We start from the raw sequence: 17,298 nt of genomic DNA on the forward strand, positions 1-17,298 counted from the left end.
ATAATTTTAAGGCAGCAACCACAGAATATTAAACCAAGGGTAGAGCCCTTCTGAGTGCAGGATCCTGTATCACTGTACAAGTATCATGCTCATGAAGCTTGTCCTACCACCATGTTCCCAAAGGCAGATGCAGTGGGATTCTGGAGACTCTGTAGGAGATACTTCTATTAGCTCTTGCTATGATTCATGTCGATGCCCTGTGGAAACACTGCTACTTTCTCTTGGCAGTCTGAGTGCCTTTGCTTTGAACAGATTTCTGATTCATTTGTGGAAACAAAAACAAATACATAAACAGAAAAACAAGCCGTCAGTGTCTTGATAGGTGACAGATAATGATGGGGTTTTAGGTTAAAAATAAGACATCTTTCTTCTTTGCCATTTTTCTTTGAAACATCTGATTAAATCTTATAATTTAACCAAAATTGAAGTTTTATTTGTTTCCTTAATGCATACCTGGGTTCTCTGAATAAAGTGAATTTGTGTTCAACATCCTTTCTCTGTATCACTTGTAAGGGTATAGAATTTCACTTGACTCAAGATGAGATATAGATAATCCTCATTTACTACAAGGCATTAGAAATTTAATTTCTGTTCTGTTCTATCACATTTAAGATCACTGGCGCTGTGGTTCCACCTGGTGGAAAATTTAGGCCTTTCCTAACTCCATTTTAGCACTTATGTTTTCAACCTTAGTGCCTAACCATACAAGCTTAGAGGGTAGACAAGCACATAAAGTCTAGGGGAACTGTTTCTTCACTTGGGTCAGATTTTTTTCCATGAATCTCCCAGTTGAGGAGTTCAGCATCCCTTCTTAGAGTCTGAAGTCATCAGATCTGGTCAAGTGTTAGGAAAACAATCAGATTAAATTCACTATACTTAAATGTACAGTGAAGTACAATTTGTTTTCCTTCTCCCAACCCTTATGTCACAACCAACACCGCAGGCTTTTATCTTGCTCTTTGTCTTATCAGAGGGAAGCTTGTCAACTCAACTGCTAATGAGTCCTAGCATGAATTATTTCCTATTCCACCTGGGAAACTATCCACTGTACTCTCTTCTTAAAGAGATGCAACTGGGCCCCAGATGGAACTGGCTAGATAAAAACAAATGATGAACTTTAAAAATAGGAATGGTTTATTCTTGGTAACTGTAAGACAACATAAACATGGTGTAAACTAGGCTGACTGCAAATTAACTTCTGAACTCCATGTCTGATCAGTGTTCAGTTTATTGCTTGGCTAACACGAGCAGCCACTCATATCTGACTAAAATTAAAACTCTGCTTCCAGTCTCAGCTCAGATCTTTCTTCTCCCTTTACTTCAGATTATGCTGCTTCACTTCATCTGGCAATAAATATTCAGTACTTTGATATGGAACAAGGAAAACTCAAAATACATCATAACATAGAAACACCTATTCTTCAAGATTGGGTCTCTCAATTAGGTTGAATTAGGCGTTGGCCAGGGCTGTAGTTATCTAGAGCTTTTGTACGAGTTGGGAAAAATTGTGTCCCCGATGGCTCCCTTGTATAAAGGGTCTTGATACTTCTGGAATAACAATTCCATGCTTTTCAATACCTTTCTAGTTTCTATTATATAAAGCTTTAAATAGGACTGTGTCTTTGTAAATTTATGTGTACTTGAGAAACATTTTTCACAATATTTCATTTAAAACCACCAAGAAAAGAAGCAGAAACTTGTAAAAATACATTTTTAATAAACATCAAGAAGTACAGTACACTTTATTGAGGTTTTACCTTGCAGTTTACAGCAAACATACTATCCATTACAGAATATATATACAAGTAAACTCAGGTTCTTGATTTGTTTTTCTTCCATGGCTGGATAAACCAAATCTGGTGCACCATACTAACATTTAAGGTTATTATCCAAGTTGGTTTCTGTAAAAGGCCTTTAACAACAAATTATTCTCCCTTTACAATGATAGCCTGATGAATGCTCAAGAGTGACTAAACGAACTATAAATACTTGCTTTCCTTTGATGGATTTAAAAAATAGCAAATCTGAAACAATAAAAAGACAATAAACAGCTGTTTCTTTTGCCATGTGAATCCATAATTAAATACTTACTGTGACAACAGATTATGAAGCCAAAGGATTCTCAATGTTTATAGTTATAATTCCAGGAACTAAAAACTATCTAGCCTACTTTTCTTTAGCATTGTTTACACAAAGACCAAGGGGTGGTGGAATTCTTGATTCTTATGAACCAAAATTTAGTGAGATGAAGGACTGAAATTAATTAGCAAAGAGGGAAAATTAATATTAATCTCAAAATTCCACCTACCATTGTTCTTGGAATGATCAAGATCAGCTACAACTGAGAAGAATGAAAAGAATGAGAACTGAGATAAATCAGAAGCCACAATTTAAAAACCAAAGCCTTGCATGCTTTCTACTGATGCCATTTAAAAATTACACAAATGGATTTATTTCTATGTACATAAAGTAGTATTTGAATTAGGAAAAAAAAATTCTGTCTCTGTCTATATATATATATATATATATATATATCTCTAGAAATATCAGAACCATACTCTCAGATTTGTAAAAGAGGCATAATAATCTGTTTACCATAGCTGTTTGTAAAATCTTTAATAGTTAATAAAATCCTTGCAAACATAATGCTAATATGTAGCAAATCACACCAACTAAATAAGCAGCTCAAGTTCATAGGGCTAAAAACCCAATATCCCTGAATGTCTAAGTCTTATCTTAGTGTTAACCTGGTTTCATCTAATTGATACCACATCAGAGGAGATTTTTAAAACATGTCCCTCCTTAATACATCATCATACTTTCAGAGGTGGAAAGGTACAACTTAAAGTTCTCTACAACTTTTGCCCATTCTCAAGAATTTGATACAGTGTTATTACAGCATGTAGGCTAAGGAAGGTGCCCTAAGTATTCAATGAATTGAAATAAAGCAAATTTCCAGAGTTTGGGACTTGCTGGTAGTGTACAACTTGTCTGTCAGGAAGTCTCATCTCTGGGTGAAATTATATTCCTGGATCAATGACTGAGAAGTTAAGGCCACCTGCTAAAGAAGTCAGACTGTTCCCAAATTGTCAGGTAACAGTTTGATCTTTTCTATTAGATTAAAATTTCTTCATGGATGGGACCAGATCTCCTATTTTCATGTATCTTCTAAGGCACCTACTAAAGTGTTAGGCAGAGATATACGCTCAAGGAAATAATCATTGATGGGGGCAGGAAATGAATCAAGGGTGAATGTGGTCACAGAAAAGCCATCCCTTACTTCCCCATTACTCAAACAGCAATCAGTGAGTGAATCTCTAATGTTGTGCTGAAGAACACTCATGCCCCCTACCATTTTTGTCTTCAAGAGAACAAATCACTGGGTTTGAACAACCTTTTAATTTTTCTTTCCCTTTGGAGACTGATTATATGTGGTAATGAGTACTTCTTGATGGATGGTATGTGGAAAAAAGGATGTTTTTTTTTTGCCTCAGAGAAAGCACCAACCTGTCACATGTCACATTTTAACTTCAGCAATTTATGGAATCATTAACTTTAAAAATTGTTAAATGTTATCTGTAACTAATAGATGTTTAAAATGTTAGTTTTACTATGAAATCACTTAAAATCCATTTTGCTTTCAAACATTGGTATGAGGTAGAAGATAAGGAATTCACAAAAGAAAATAATCTTTATCACAACAAGACTATTCAGTACAATTAGCCCCCAAAGAAAAGTTAAAGCCTTAAACTGGTAAATTACTGACTACTGTCAAAATATTACCCTATTTGAAGGAAATTTCTTATATTTGAAATTGCCTTTCTTTTTCCAGTTTAAGGTATTATAGAAAAAGGACACTATACAATCTGAAATACTCAGAAAGATTGTATAAAACAGCTTCTCTTAGTCATCATCTTTACCATGTTGTTCTAAATCACCTCAGTTGTGACACAAGTCCTTTCCACTTAAATTATTGGTCAGATATCAACAAGGAGGTTAAAAATCCTTCTAGTATAAGAAGCAAGATAAAAGGAATGTTTCTCACTTAAAATAATGTAATTTACTCCTCATAAAAACTAGCAGCACTTCATTCTAGCAGGACACACAAATTTGGCTTCATTGACTGGTTAGGAACACAGGAAAATGTATATATAGCTCTTTACATGGGGAGAATGTGAGGCTACAACAAGTTTATTTTTTTAAACAATTACCTATATCCCCATTAGGTAGTGTGTGAAACTACTGGAATGTCAATTTCAATGGCAGAGAGGCGGGATCGAGCTGAATAGGGCTGTGAGTAAGTGTGCATACTGGGAGGATGGGAGTACAATGGCTGCCAGAAAGGAGAAGGCAAAGATTTGCATGCACAATACCAAATGAACAGTAGAAGGGAAGTCATAAAAAGACCTCCAGCACTAGCAATGGTGACATATACCGCATAGTCAAATGTAAAGACTGGCTCAAACTTCTTGTTCAGATGGATGTTATAAAAGATGACCCAGATGGATGGAGAGAGGCTCACATTACCTGCCATAAAAAACAGCAGCCCAGCCACCAGGTGGCAGCCTGCACTATTGACCAGACACTTGGCCAGTTTGATGTTAGGCACAGAGGACCTAAAGGCTGTATTACACATTCCAATCAAGCAGAGCAGCAAGGCACCCATTGCGATCAGGATGCTGAGGGGCAGGGCAAACTGGAGGACACGCAAGTCCAACTGGTCAACTGATGAGTACCAAGTAGGGTCGTACATCAGGCAGTCACTGCTTCCGTCGTACCGGGCACATTTCACCCACAGGCCTGTGTAAACAGTCAGGTTCTTCTCATTTCTGTTGAATGTAATCAGTCGTAATTTTCTCCAGTTGGGAAGCAGAGTCCCTGCAAAGAGGCCCGCTACTGAGGCAATCCCACATAGAAAGGAGAGGACTGTGGCTGCGTGGACATCTCGACAGCCCATGGCAGGCAGGCTTGTGCAGTACTTTCAATCAGACTAGGGGGTGACACACAAGAAGACAAAGCATGAGGGAAGAAAAGCAGATTACAGCAGGAAAGGTGGTACCAATTAGCAACACATCTATTGAGGAAATGTTGATGCTAAAAGGGAAATTCCTTTGTTCTCTATACAATATGAATGTATAAATGCATATATGTAACATGTGTGTGACCTCAGAGTTCAGGTGCAAACACATATGATTGGTTTCCATTGACTATATACTATAAAATATTTAGTCATCAATATTTTTCTTCACTGTTACTCAGAGGAAGAACAAAAATAATGTCAAATTATCTTAACATCACACCTAAAATTCTGGTTGTCAATAATCATGCATTCAATACACAAATATCAACCATTTTTAGGTATAAGGCACTCAAACATATAATAAGGGTTAGAACACTCATTAGCTATCAATTAACTGCAAACACTACAAATTGAGCCTCAAATGCTCATGCTAGTATAAAAGGAGACCAGCATAAAGCAAAGATGAAAGCAGCTCATAAAAGGAAAAGGAATGAGGAAAAAAGCAATATAGGACAGCAAAGTGGGTGGGAGCTGCCTCTGAACCAGAATGCTTGGTTCTCATCCCCATCTCCTCACACTTACTAGCCAATTAACCTTGGGCCAGCTCCAGAACTCTCCTGTGCCTCATATCCATCTGTAAATTGACGAAGAAGATAATAGTGCCTACCTCACATGGTTGTTCAAAGAGATAATATAATGTCAAGTACTTAAAACATGTCTGGGGCAATGTGCTATGCAAATGTTTACTTCTTAACATTTGGAGATCAGCTCAGTGCTTGCAATCTGAAGAAGTTCAAAGAACATTTGTTGAATGAATGTTAAATAAGAAAAAGCAAGCTCATCTCATTTCTACATATTGAGTACACTAGGGAATTATTAAAAGTAAATGGACTCATCTTCAATGAGTTAGTCAAATGAAAAGCCAAGAACAAGGGTCTCTAAAATTATCCTGCTCAACTACTTCCAGGATGATTCAACAAGACCCAAGTGCTCTCAGAGAACTCTACAGCACTTGTTGGTCATTATACTATTACTGTTCATACGAGATGAATGCAAAGATCTTTGAAGTAATGACAACCTGTCTCTATTTCTGCTATTGTAAGAAAAACTGTACTTTGCCTTTTTCGACCCAAATTAAAAATCTGTTTTCTGAATATAATAAACTATAAGCTAGCATTTTATTCAAACTACTTTAATAAGGTAGCACATTTACTTTTATAGATCAGAGCACAATGAAGGAATAAAGGTTGAGAATAATTTTTATACTGGATTAGAATATGATTGCTATGTTTCAGTGGGAGGACACAATGTTCTTTAAAAAACGTTAGCTACCTATTTAATCCAACCTATGAATTAGTAATTTTAATAAAACTTATATGCCTATATGTACATATGTATGTTTGAAGTATATGTATATATACAAGTATACAAATAAAAGCAGAGTTTAAGCAAATGATCTCAAATTAAAAATGGTTAGTTCTAAGTTCTTGTACGGATATTAGGTTGCTACTTATTTAATATGTTACCTGCCAGTATTATCAAAAGTTGCAACTGTTTAAGAAAGTTTTATGGATGAAAAAACAAAGGAATTACTTCTTCATGCAAACTGGAAGAAAACTGTCTTATTTAATTTTAGCAAGCAAAACCTTTCCAGCCTTGAAAACACCAGTGCAGATTTGAGAATGTTTACATCGGGAAGATAATAATAATGTCACACTCCAGAATTCAGCCTCCTGTTGGTTTTTGTTCATTCATCTGTCTCCCCCATATATTGTGAGCAGTTTGTACAATGCCTGGCATATAAGTATTTCTAGGAATATTTGAATAAACGAATACTGGGCCCTGTACCAAACCATAATAACTCACAAAGGTGGGCCACGGGTAATGTACAACTAAACAAGAAAACAGCTATGAGTAAGCAATCATTCATTCAATGAGTATTTATGTTGTGCTGAGTATTTTGCATATACAAAACTCTTTTAGGTCCTGGAAGAACACTGAGACCACTCAAAGTGGACCTTCCATCTAATGTGTTAACAGTCAAAAAGATTATGTTGTTTAATGCTACGTTAAATGCTGATGTGAATCAATTTTAAGAATACTACACGTTAAGTGATTATCATAGGTACTAAGTGAAGTAATAAGATATATGTTCCTAAAAATTTACCATCCAGGGTTACAGAAAGATTGAGAATGAAGGAGAATAAAGATATGATCAAAGTTGTGAACACATAAGAAAAAGGTTCCCTCTGTTTCTTTCAAAGCTTCAAAATAACCCACTTAAAGTTCTAACCTAGTTACAATTCCTTCTTCCTTCCAGAGACAGGGAATGTAATTGAGATTTGTCTATAAACTGCAATCCAAAGGCAATGAGAAACAAGATCAGGATAAATAACTATTATTATAAATTCATTCCTGTAATTCCCAGCCTACAGACTGACAAACAACATTAAGGAACTGACGTAGGCCAATATTTATTTTAGTATTAAAATGTGTTTAACTAGATCCTACAACAAATCAATAAAAGTATTACATTAGTCCTCTAAACCTGCTGTTGATGAAGCATTCTTAATTCAGGTTTTGGAACTAACCGAAAGTTTTACTTATAGAGAGTCAACAAAGACTAACTATGGTATTTTTTTCTAGAAGGAGAATACTATTAACATCAATTCGTAAGCTAAACCCTTGTGCTGAAATTAATGTCTAGCTCCTTATAACTTCCTTAGGTAACTTACTTTTTATGCCCAATTATTAATTCCACTTACATGTGATTTGATAAGTCCTATATCCCTCAAGAGGGATAACACCTAATAGCTGGGGAAGGAATATGCTTAGTGTTTTAAAACTGAAAGATAATACTGACTTCCAGATTAGAATATGTTCATACTTGAGAGAGTAAAAAGATCTCTACTTGTTTGTGTATTAAGAGAATTAATTATGTAATTGTTTTCAAAAATAAAACTGATCGTGTTATTCCATTTCCTCACATTCAATAGCTTCCCATTTCCAGCAGAACAGTCTCCAAAGTTTTAAAACTTACCCACAATGTAAACCATCTAATTGCTGCCTGAATTTTCAAGCTTCTTTATGAACTGCTCTCCCACCTATACTCTAGTCTTTATAGCCACATTGCTTTTTTTTAACTTCCCAAATTTTCCACTTTCTAATTTGGTTACAGACTTTCCCACATGGTACTCTTCCTGGAACTTTCTTAATCCTATCTATCGTATTCTTTGCTTAACTAACATTACCCTAAACGCTCCCATTCCTTCCCCTTATTTGGGTATTCTTCTTTCCCACCAGATTATGAATTTCAGGGCAGAGAAACCTCTGTTTTATTAAGTTAAACATTAGCACATAGAAAGCATTCTCTTATTTATTGAATGAGAGAGCAAACAGAGGATTCACGGCCTGGATACTGAAAAAGTTACAAATTTACTTTACTGGCAGTTGCATTCACTTTATTGGGAACAATTCATTCCATCCTGTGCTCTGAAGCTTCCAAGCTGTTTGACTGTGTCTCTGCTTTAGCAAAACTGATGAACTCTCATGCCATAGGTGACAGTTTTGAATTGGGTCTTGTATACAGACGTGTGGGTTTATTGTTTCTATCTGGAAGGCAGGATGGTATTGTCATCTAGGAGACCAAAGACCCCAATACCAGTCCTAACCTGTCATTTACAAACAAGTTACTATGTCCTCTGAACTTGAAATTTCTAATCAGTAAAATGTCCCATAAGGTAGTTGTGAGTTGGTGAACAGTAAAACCCTTTGAAAACCAGAACAGTCATAAATTTAAGGCTGTAATAATTAGTAGTAGGTTATTTACTTTTTAAGGAAAGAATATGCTTTTAATCTGGATTCTCAGCAAACAACCACAGATGAGTACAGTGATCTAGCAATAATGATAACACATTCTCTTTGGAGTAGTTATTGACCAAATAAAATACACTGTTTCAAAACAACCACTTCACATTTGTCTTTTGACTATCTGTTCCACAGTGATTTTCAGAGAAGTGGATGGATAAAATCTGATACACAATTAAGTGCAATCAAAGGTATAATTTTGAATAAAAACATTTTCAAAGGTTATCTTTTCTGTGGTTTTGAACAGAGTTCAAAGAAGACTGGAGCAAAAATAGTGGCTAAAAGCTTTAGGAATTCACAAACCCATCATAATTTTTTCAAGGACAATTCGGAGGAACAGCTAGCTATAAAGGACACATGTCTCATGGCAGCTAAATCAATTCTTTATGGGAACACTGGCAGTCCTTTCTACCTGTAATTTGGGTTTTCTTAGAAACAATTAAGTCATCAATCTTTGCACTCAAAGGCTGTCCTGTGCCTTTATTTGGTTGAAGAAGAGGGGGAACAAAAACATTATTATTAACTGAGCAGGAGGAAGGGAAATAAGATATAACCAAAGGATGTACTTACTCTTTGAGGTACCTGAAGTTCTAAAACAGCTTTAGTCAACTTAGAAGAAACCCATGTACATTTGAACACACAGTAGAGATGATTAGGGCCTAGGAAACAGGAAAAATGCCCCCCAAGTAAATATAAAACTTTTCTAAAAACTCAATTTGAATTCAAGTGAAATTAAAAAAAATAATTAGCAATCACCCAAAATGAATGAAATGTTAAACCAAAAAGGCAGTTTAGGATTGGGAATGTAGCTTAGTGATAGAATGCCTATATAGTATATGCAATGCCCTGGGTTCAATCTTCAGCATTGGTTTAAAAGGACAAAAAAAAAAAAAAAAAGGTCAGACTATTCTTAAATTCATAAATTGTATGATAAAGAAATAACTCTCAAATAATTTGAGAAGGATACAAATCACTTTATTGCCTTGGAAACATATGATCAATGTTTTAATACAATTTTACATCCTTCTCCTATGACTACAGTGAAAAGAGGATGAGGAAACACTCTGTAGTTGTATTAGAAGCAAAAGAAATACATTGTTTTAAAAGCATACCACAACAAAACTAGGTAAAGCTGATCTGCATTGTGCATCCTAAAATTTGCAATTTGCAACTAGAATGCTTCTACCCCTTTTAGTTTATAGTTCCACTGGTGGTTCAATTTGCCATTTTAGGATATTTCCATATATCTATTTTAACTATCAGCAATGTCTTCTTCGAATACTATCTATCTCAAACAGGCAGGATAAGAATGAAAACTTAAGGATTGTTTCACAAGCCTTAAGGCATTGATTACAATCAAGTGTCTAAGTCTTTGAGTTGTTAACAAGCATAACTGCTTACTCCAAAGTCAGAGGAACTCGTTTTATAACAACACACAACTGGATCACTGAACAATCACTTTAAGCGAGTACACCATATTTGGTCGTTCTCTAACGTGATGCCTGGTCCCTTCAAAGACCAAACACAAAACCAGAGCTTTGGAGAAATGCAAATCATGCTCCCGGGGCAACCTGCCTCCCCCGTCCTTGCCCTGAGTTGTGTCATTAGGAAGCCTAGAGCTGGCAGAAAGGAAAAAGCGGGGTGGGGGTGAGTAATCCTCCTAGTTAGAGCCAATGGAAAGAGACCGCAACTGTGATGACTGTGGACGTTCTCAGAGCAAGCCCATCCCTGCAACACTGAGTGGGTTTGAACCGCGAGCAGGTCATGATTACACAACCAGCATCAGCTGGTTATTCAAAAATAGCAACTTGCAGCTCCGCACCGCACACCCCAGCCAGTCTAGCTCCAAGCCCTCAGCTTCTCCAGCAGCAGTATTTCCATACTCCTCCGTACAAAACAACATTTTAAAGCTGTATCAAATACCTCATTCGATTTTCACCTCCAAAAGTGTGGACAACGTTTTCCAACGTCCCTGATTTCCTTCGACTTAGTTGTTTTACATAAAATCCCCAACTACTTATGCAAAAGTCTCTGAAATTGGAACATTCTTGACCACACCTACCTGTTCCTCACAGCCAGGGCATTTCACTCGCCCACACTGAGGAGCCTCTTGGAACGTCTCCCTCTCCGCGTCCCCGGAAGTGCGTTTCAGGGAAGAAGCCGCCCCGGAGGCTTCTGGGAATGCAGACAGGTTCTCCCGCAGCCCGGCGCAGGCTTGCCCTGGACACCTGGGACTACAACTCCCAGAATGCACTGGGCCGCCGGCCGTAGGCAACATACCCCGCCTCCCTTGAGTTCTCTGGTAGCTGGTTTCTCTCTGGATTTAGGTTATGGATTTAAAAACACAAGCGCGCCCAAGCGCGCTACACCAGACAAAATTGAGAATCGTTGTTAGTACCTAAGCCAGTATTTCCTATTAAATATGACTTGCACGTATAAGAGTAGCAAAAATTCCTAAATCCGGAGACCCTTCCCACTCCCGCCACCAAGTATTTATCTAGGCACAAAGCGGAAAGAGTTAAAACTCTAGAACCACACAGCCTGGGTTTGTATGGGGCTCTGGTGTACGTGGGTTGAGTGATCCTGGGAAAGTTACCTCTTTAGTTATTTGAGTTAGCTGTGAAAATGATATTACCTACATCATACTGCTGTCTTGGAAATTAAAAGACTAGTTTACGTACACAATTGTGCACGTACACATATGTAACAAATCCCAACATTATGTACAACTATAATGCACCAATAAAAATTTGGGAAATAAAAGGGAGACTCAATATATTAAGTATCATGTCTCTAGCTATTTCTTAGATATTTAAAATAAATGCACTGTCCTACAAAATTTCAACTGTTCCATTTTTGTTGTTGGATTCTCTTTAAGTGTGAAGTCCTGTATTGGTAAGTATCTGAATTTAAACTAGATGATTCCTGTATGGCATTGATCTTATTATTGTTGAAGAAAAAGTTTGAAGTTTTAGATTCTACTACTTTCAAATGATCTCACCCTCCTTTCAAACACACACACACACACACACACACACACACACACACACTCACTCACACGAAGAAAATGTGGCAAATGTTGGCAGTTGAATCAAAGAAGGGTAAGCATATGGGTGTTCATTGCACTATTTTTTCAAGTTCTCTGCAGCTTTGAAATTTTTCAAAATATAAAGGAGGAAAAGAATCATGTTCTCTGTGTGTGTGCATGTGTGTGTTAAGAACAACTGCTATGAGATCTACTCTCAACAAATATTAAATTACACAATATCATATAGTTGCTTTGTATGTTATAGACACACCTCTAGAACGTGTTATTCTAATATAACTAAAACTTTACACCCATTAAGCAGGAATTCTCCAGTTACTCTACTCCCCACTCCCTGACAACAATCATTGTATTCCTTGTTTCTTTTTTTGACTACTCTAGATACTTTATGTAAGTGGAATCACACAGTATTTTTTTTCTTTCTGTGACTGGCTTATTTCATTTAGAATAATATCCTTTCTTGTACCCCCCCAAAAATTATGTTCTATGCCAAAATAAAGAAATGCACCCATCCCTTTACCACCCTAATCCTTTATGACCTTGGGTAAATTAAGTAAACTCTTTGCACCTTGAGAGTCTCCTCTGTAGTAATAGTACAGCTACATAAGAAAATCAAGATAAGGACTAATATTCATGGAGAATATACAGAAGTTTACAACAGTTCAGCACGTAATAAGGACTGATTCCCATTCCTACCTCCTTCTCATTTGCCATACTGTTTCACAGAATGAATAAAGTTATCTAAGTCCAGAAGCACTTCAATTCCGAAACCAGACTGAGAATTTTATCAATGAGGAAGAAAGCATTGAGTAGTGTATGTAAAGATCTCTGGATGATGCTCTGAACTCCAGGCCAGCTCTGGCAATGGCAGATGGATGAATGACTCCTTATACCTCAGAATGCAATCTGATTTGGACATAGGGTCTTGAGGTAATCACATTAAAGTGAGGTTCTTAGGTTATACCCTAATCCAGTGACTAATATTCTTTTAAAAAGGAAATTTGTAGGAGCTAGGCCTGTAGCTCCGTGGTAGAGCGCTTGCCTTGCAAGTGTGAGACACTGGGTTTGACTCTCAGCACCACATAAAAATAATGTGCCCATCAACTGAAAAAAAAAAAGTCACGCGTATCATAGGCATATACATTAAAAAAAAAAAAAAAGAAATTTGGAGACAACCGGCAAAGGGAGACTATACTGTAGAGGTGAGGCAGAGATTGGGGTGATATGTCAGCCCATCATCAGTCACTAGGCTCAAGGTATTCAACAGCTTCTCTCACAGCCCTTAGAAGCACCCAGCCTTGCAAGCACCTTCATCTCAGACTCCTAGCCTCCTGAGCTGAGACAATAAATTTTTGTGGTGTCTGAGTCCTCAGTTTATGGTATTTTATTATGGTAGCCCCAGGAATAAAGAAAGATAAAAAAAAGTTCTGAATAATTTTAACAGTGAGCTATCACTTAAAAACTGTTTGGTGGGGCTGGGGATATAACTCATCAGCAGAGCTACTTGCCTAACATGTGCCAGGCACTGGGCTTGATCTCCAGTACACAAATACAAAGAGCATCATTGAAAACTGTTAGGTAATTGAGCTATAATCTCAAGCTACTCAGGAGGCTGAGCAAGAGGATTACTTGAGTCCAGGAGTTTTAAGCCAGCCTGGACAACATAAGTGAAACCCTGTCTCAATTTAAAAAAAAAATGCTGTTCTTGATGCTTGCTATAAGATAAATCAATGCACCTATATATTTTTTTAAAAAAACTGCTAGAAATATCGGTATACTACTGATTGGGTAAGATCATGGCACATTTGTTTCTGTCTTCTTTAATAAAATTACTAGTGAGGAGAGGAGAGAAGAAAGAAAGGAGACTGTACAACAAGATTTTCCTATATTTAGGATAATTGAAGGCATTTGCCTGTAATTGTTTTCAAGCATTTAAAAACTTTAGTTTTTACTACACCTACCATCACTGTTTTTTTCCGAGTTTTAAAAGCGAAACCTCTGTTAAACTTTTGAAGAAATGTGTTATAAATTTGGCATTAAAATATTAATGGTTCTTTGAGGCAGATCAGCTTTTCTGGTTCATACTTTAGTAAAGACCATGTGTGCTCATTATTTTGTTCTTACCGTTTCTCTTGACCTGAAATGGTACCACTTCCAGGAAAGATTTGTTTTGAAACTGAGGATCCATCATTATATAGTACTGTTATTTCCCATTAGGATTCAGTTGACCAGGGACTTTTATTTACTCTGCTCATTTAATCTTGTTTCCAATCTACCCAAAATCATAAGCTTTTACTTAACATCTGTCCTTGATCTAAAATATTCTTCATCTCTCTCAATTTGCAGCAAGCCATATACAAATAAAAATGAAGGTATATTTTAGCTTTATTAACTGTCCTTTTTCTTAATATAAAATTAAAATTAAAAGAAAGTTATGACGCTCTTCTTTATATAGCCTTTTATATAGAAATAATACTAGTAATAAATATTTGATAGCCAATAAAAAATGAAGACATTGGTCAGACAATATTGGCAATTTCAGAAAAACATATTGGGATATGGGCCATGAACAAAGGAAGCTTTTGTCCTTTGCTTTCAACTTTAAATGCACTCAAGAGTTTACAAAGTAAACAGGAAAAAACTACTTTGTCATATGTTGTCTAAAAATTAGTTATAATATAAACTACATATCCTGTTCTTCAAATTCCAAGTATTTCAAAGGACATGATTCATATAAGAGCTATGCTTCACAGAGCTTGGTATCTGGGCATCCCAAAGAATTTAATATCTATTATGAACAATTTAATAATATGTACAGAGGTGATTACTTCCTCCGAAGTTTTCAAGTACCAACAACTATTAATTAAGCAACTGTCATATGGTGAAAAGCAAAACATTCCTAAAAACCAGAATGGCTTAATATGTAATAGTTAAAATTGCCTCTGGCTTTTTTATTCTTAATATAATTGACTGAGAGGAAATGATCCCACTTGTTAATCCTGAGCTGTCCACAGGGACATACTATAACTTTCCATTCAAATTTCTCTTTCTGTTCTCTGCCCTTTTCTCATTTATATCATCTATTTGTTTTTATTTTCTTTCAGTTGACTTTGGTCAAAAAGATTTCCCTTAATACTTTCAACTTGCCAAGCTCCAATCAGAATATGAGATATGAAATATCTAAGGAAAAAAATAGCTGTTTATTTCTAATTATTACTTTTGCAGTAAAAATTATAGCATGTTGTCGACACTTTTTGTCAGCTATGTCCATCTCACTGGCTTAATTCCCAAATTATAAAATTTTGTAAGCAAAGACTATAATTTTTTCTAATTCCTTTTAAAAAGCTATCAAATATTTTACTCTTAAAATCTTTTTTAAAATCTTCATATATTTACCCCCCAAAATTTAAAAAATAAATAACCAGGAATTAAGTGAATTAATATATGCAATGTTCAGCACAGTACTAACTCTATGGTAACACTATCGTGTTAGATATTATAATTACCAGCATAGTCCATGTGCTTTAACAAAATTTCTGAGTTTGTTCCACCTGTCTATTCTGCGAGAGACAGATTTAAACTAAATTTGATATACTTTTAAGGATTTAAAAATATGAATTCAATTCATTATTTCGTCTTTAAACAAAATGTTGACATACTTTGGCAAAACACGTCTTTTGTGTATTTATATTATTGCTAATTTTCATTTTAAATTGTAATTTTTATGTGAACTTGTGCTAGTGCTTTGAAACATTTTTTAAATATACCTGCATGAATGTTGAGTGGAATTTACCTTTGTTAACTGAGTTTTTAATCTGAATTTTGCAAACTCTGAACTGCTTAGAAAATACAGGGGTTTATGCAAATTTTTTAGCTAGAAATAAACCTGTAGTTTTCATTAACTACCTCAAAGGAATCTTTGTCTACCTCAGAGAAATCTCTGTTCACCATTTTTGCAAAGCAAATCAGCACTGGGCTCAAAAGAAACATAACTTTATTAAAAAACTAATTATATATAACCTGAAGTAAAATACCCTTGACCTAATTTATCCTACTATATAAGCAGACTTTCCCCCTGATTACTTAACTAATATAGGTTTGCCATTTAAAAGAAAATAAAATTGGGTGTAGTGGTACTGTCAAAATCCCAAATACTTGGGAAGCTGAGGCAGGAAGATTGCCAGTTTGAGGCCAGCCTGTTCTACTGAGACTCTACCTCAAAATAAAACTACATAAGGGCCAGAGATGTACTTCAGTGTTAGACCACTTGCCTACTATGTATAAGACCCTGAGTTTAAACAACAATACCGCAAATACAACAACAAAAGGAAATAAAGTTTATCATGCTATGGTAAATTAATGTTATACAATCGCGTATCACACAATAAAGTTTACAAGAAGGATGGACTGCCTAGAGGACAGTGGTCCCAAGATTATATCACCTAATGATCCTGTAGCCATCTTAGTTTGTGTAAGTAAACTCTGGTGTTTGAACAATTCTGAAATTGCCTAAAAACACATTTCTTTAAATCCATGTCATTAAGCAACTAATGACTGTATATCATAAAAAGCTCAATGTAAAAGGTACTCTAGAAATTTGTTTATATCACAGTACAATATACTATTTGAGAGTCTGCTACTATGAACTTGCATTTCATGATGGTAAATAAATCTGATATAACAAGCTCTATAAGAACTACTGGGATTCAGTAAAAATTTGCTGTACATAGCATGTTGAATTTGGTTATTTAGTAATAAAATGGTTAAGTATTCCAAACAGCATATATTTTGAAAAATAATGCATTTTGAAACAAATGAAAAGGCTTATATAAAAACAAAATAAAATGCATATGAGATAATGTAAATTAAGATTTAGTTGTGAATCAACTTATATATATATATATATATATATCAGTGCTAGGGGTCAAACGCTGCAGGGCCTCACACAACCACTTAGCTATATCCCAGCCTATCTATTTATTTTATAAAATAAAAAATGAATCTACATTTTCCTGTTGTTTAAAATAAAAACCAAAGGTCAGAAAAGCATAAAGTATACTTTCAATAACTAGAAAATACTAACAAATGGAATGAGTAATAGAATGAGGAACAGAATGCTTCAGTTAATCATGGAGTGGTACTATGAGCTTTACTGACTCAGCAAATTGCTCTTAATCTTCAACATTTACTATTTTTTTCTTTTGCCACTACACAAAATAAGATTGTGGTCTCAGAATTTTTGAAATTTGCCTCAGGAAACTGACTTCACACTGACTTATTTATATAAATAATAAAAAATATTATCTACATAAATATTATTTATTTATATAAATAATAAATAAAGCTAAATAAGATACTCTATAAT

General features: G+C 35.4%; 2 protein-coding genes across 3 annotated transcripts in view; both read right to left on the reverse strand.

Annotated features, from left to right (window-relative positions):
* The window catches only part of Cdk14 (cyclin dependent kinase 14), a 701,075-nt gene extending 690,048 nt beyond the window's left edge, over window positions 1-11,027 (reverse strand). The window contains exon 1 of the mRNA XM_078040445.1: window positions 10,950-11,027. The gene's annotated coding sequence lies outside the window, so the exon portion shown is untranslated. The remainder of the gene's footprint in view (window positions 1-10,949) is intronic.
* On the reverse strand, window positions 1,698-11,079 carry Cldn12 (claudin 12). Of its 2 annotated transcripts, XM_005334681.4 has the most exons (3): window positions 10,950-11,079; window positions 9,458-9,546; window positions 1,698-4,990 (listed from the first exon to the last, which is right to left on the reverse strand). In XM_005334681.4, exon 3 carries the CDS (start codon window positions 4,955-4,957, stop codon window positions 4,223-4,225), a length of 735 nt encoding a protein of 244 aa, XP_005334738.1. In that variant the 5' UTR covers window positions 4,958-4,990; window positions 9,458-9,546; window positions 10,950-11,079; the 3' UTR covers window positions 1,698-4,222. The 2 variants fall into 2 exon arrangements, with proteins under 2 accessions (XP_005334738.1, XP_021588459.1); XM_021732784.3 differs by lacking the exon at window positions 9,458-9,546 and having other exon boundaries at window positions 10,950-11,054.
* Window positions 11,080-17,298: the final 6,219 nt, after the last annotated feature.

This window comes from Ictidomys tridecemlineatus, chromosome 2 (assembly GCF_052094955.1).
Source record: "Ictidomys tridecemlineatus isolate mIctTri1 chromosome 2, mIctTri1.hap1, whole genome shotgun sequence".
Lineage (NCBI taxonomy): Eukaryota > Metazoa > Chordata > Mammalia > Rodentia > Sciuridae > Ictidomys > Ictidomys tridecemlineatus.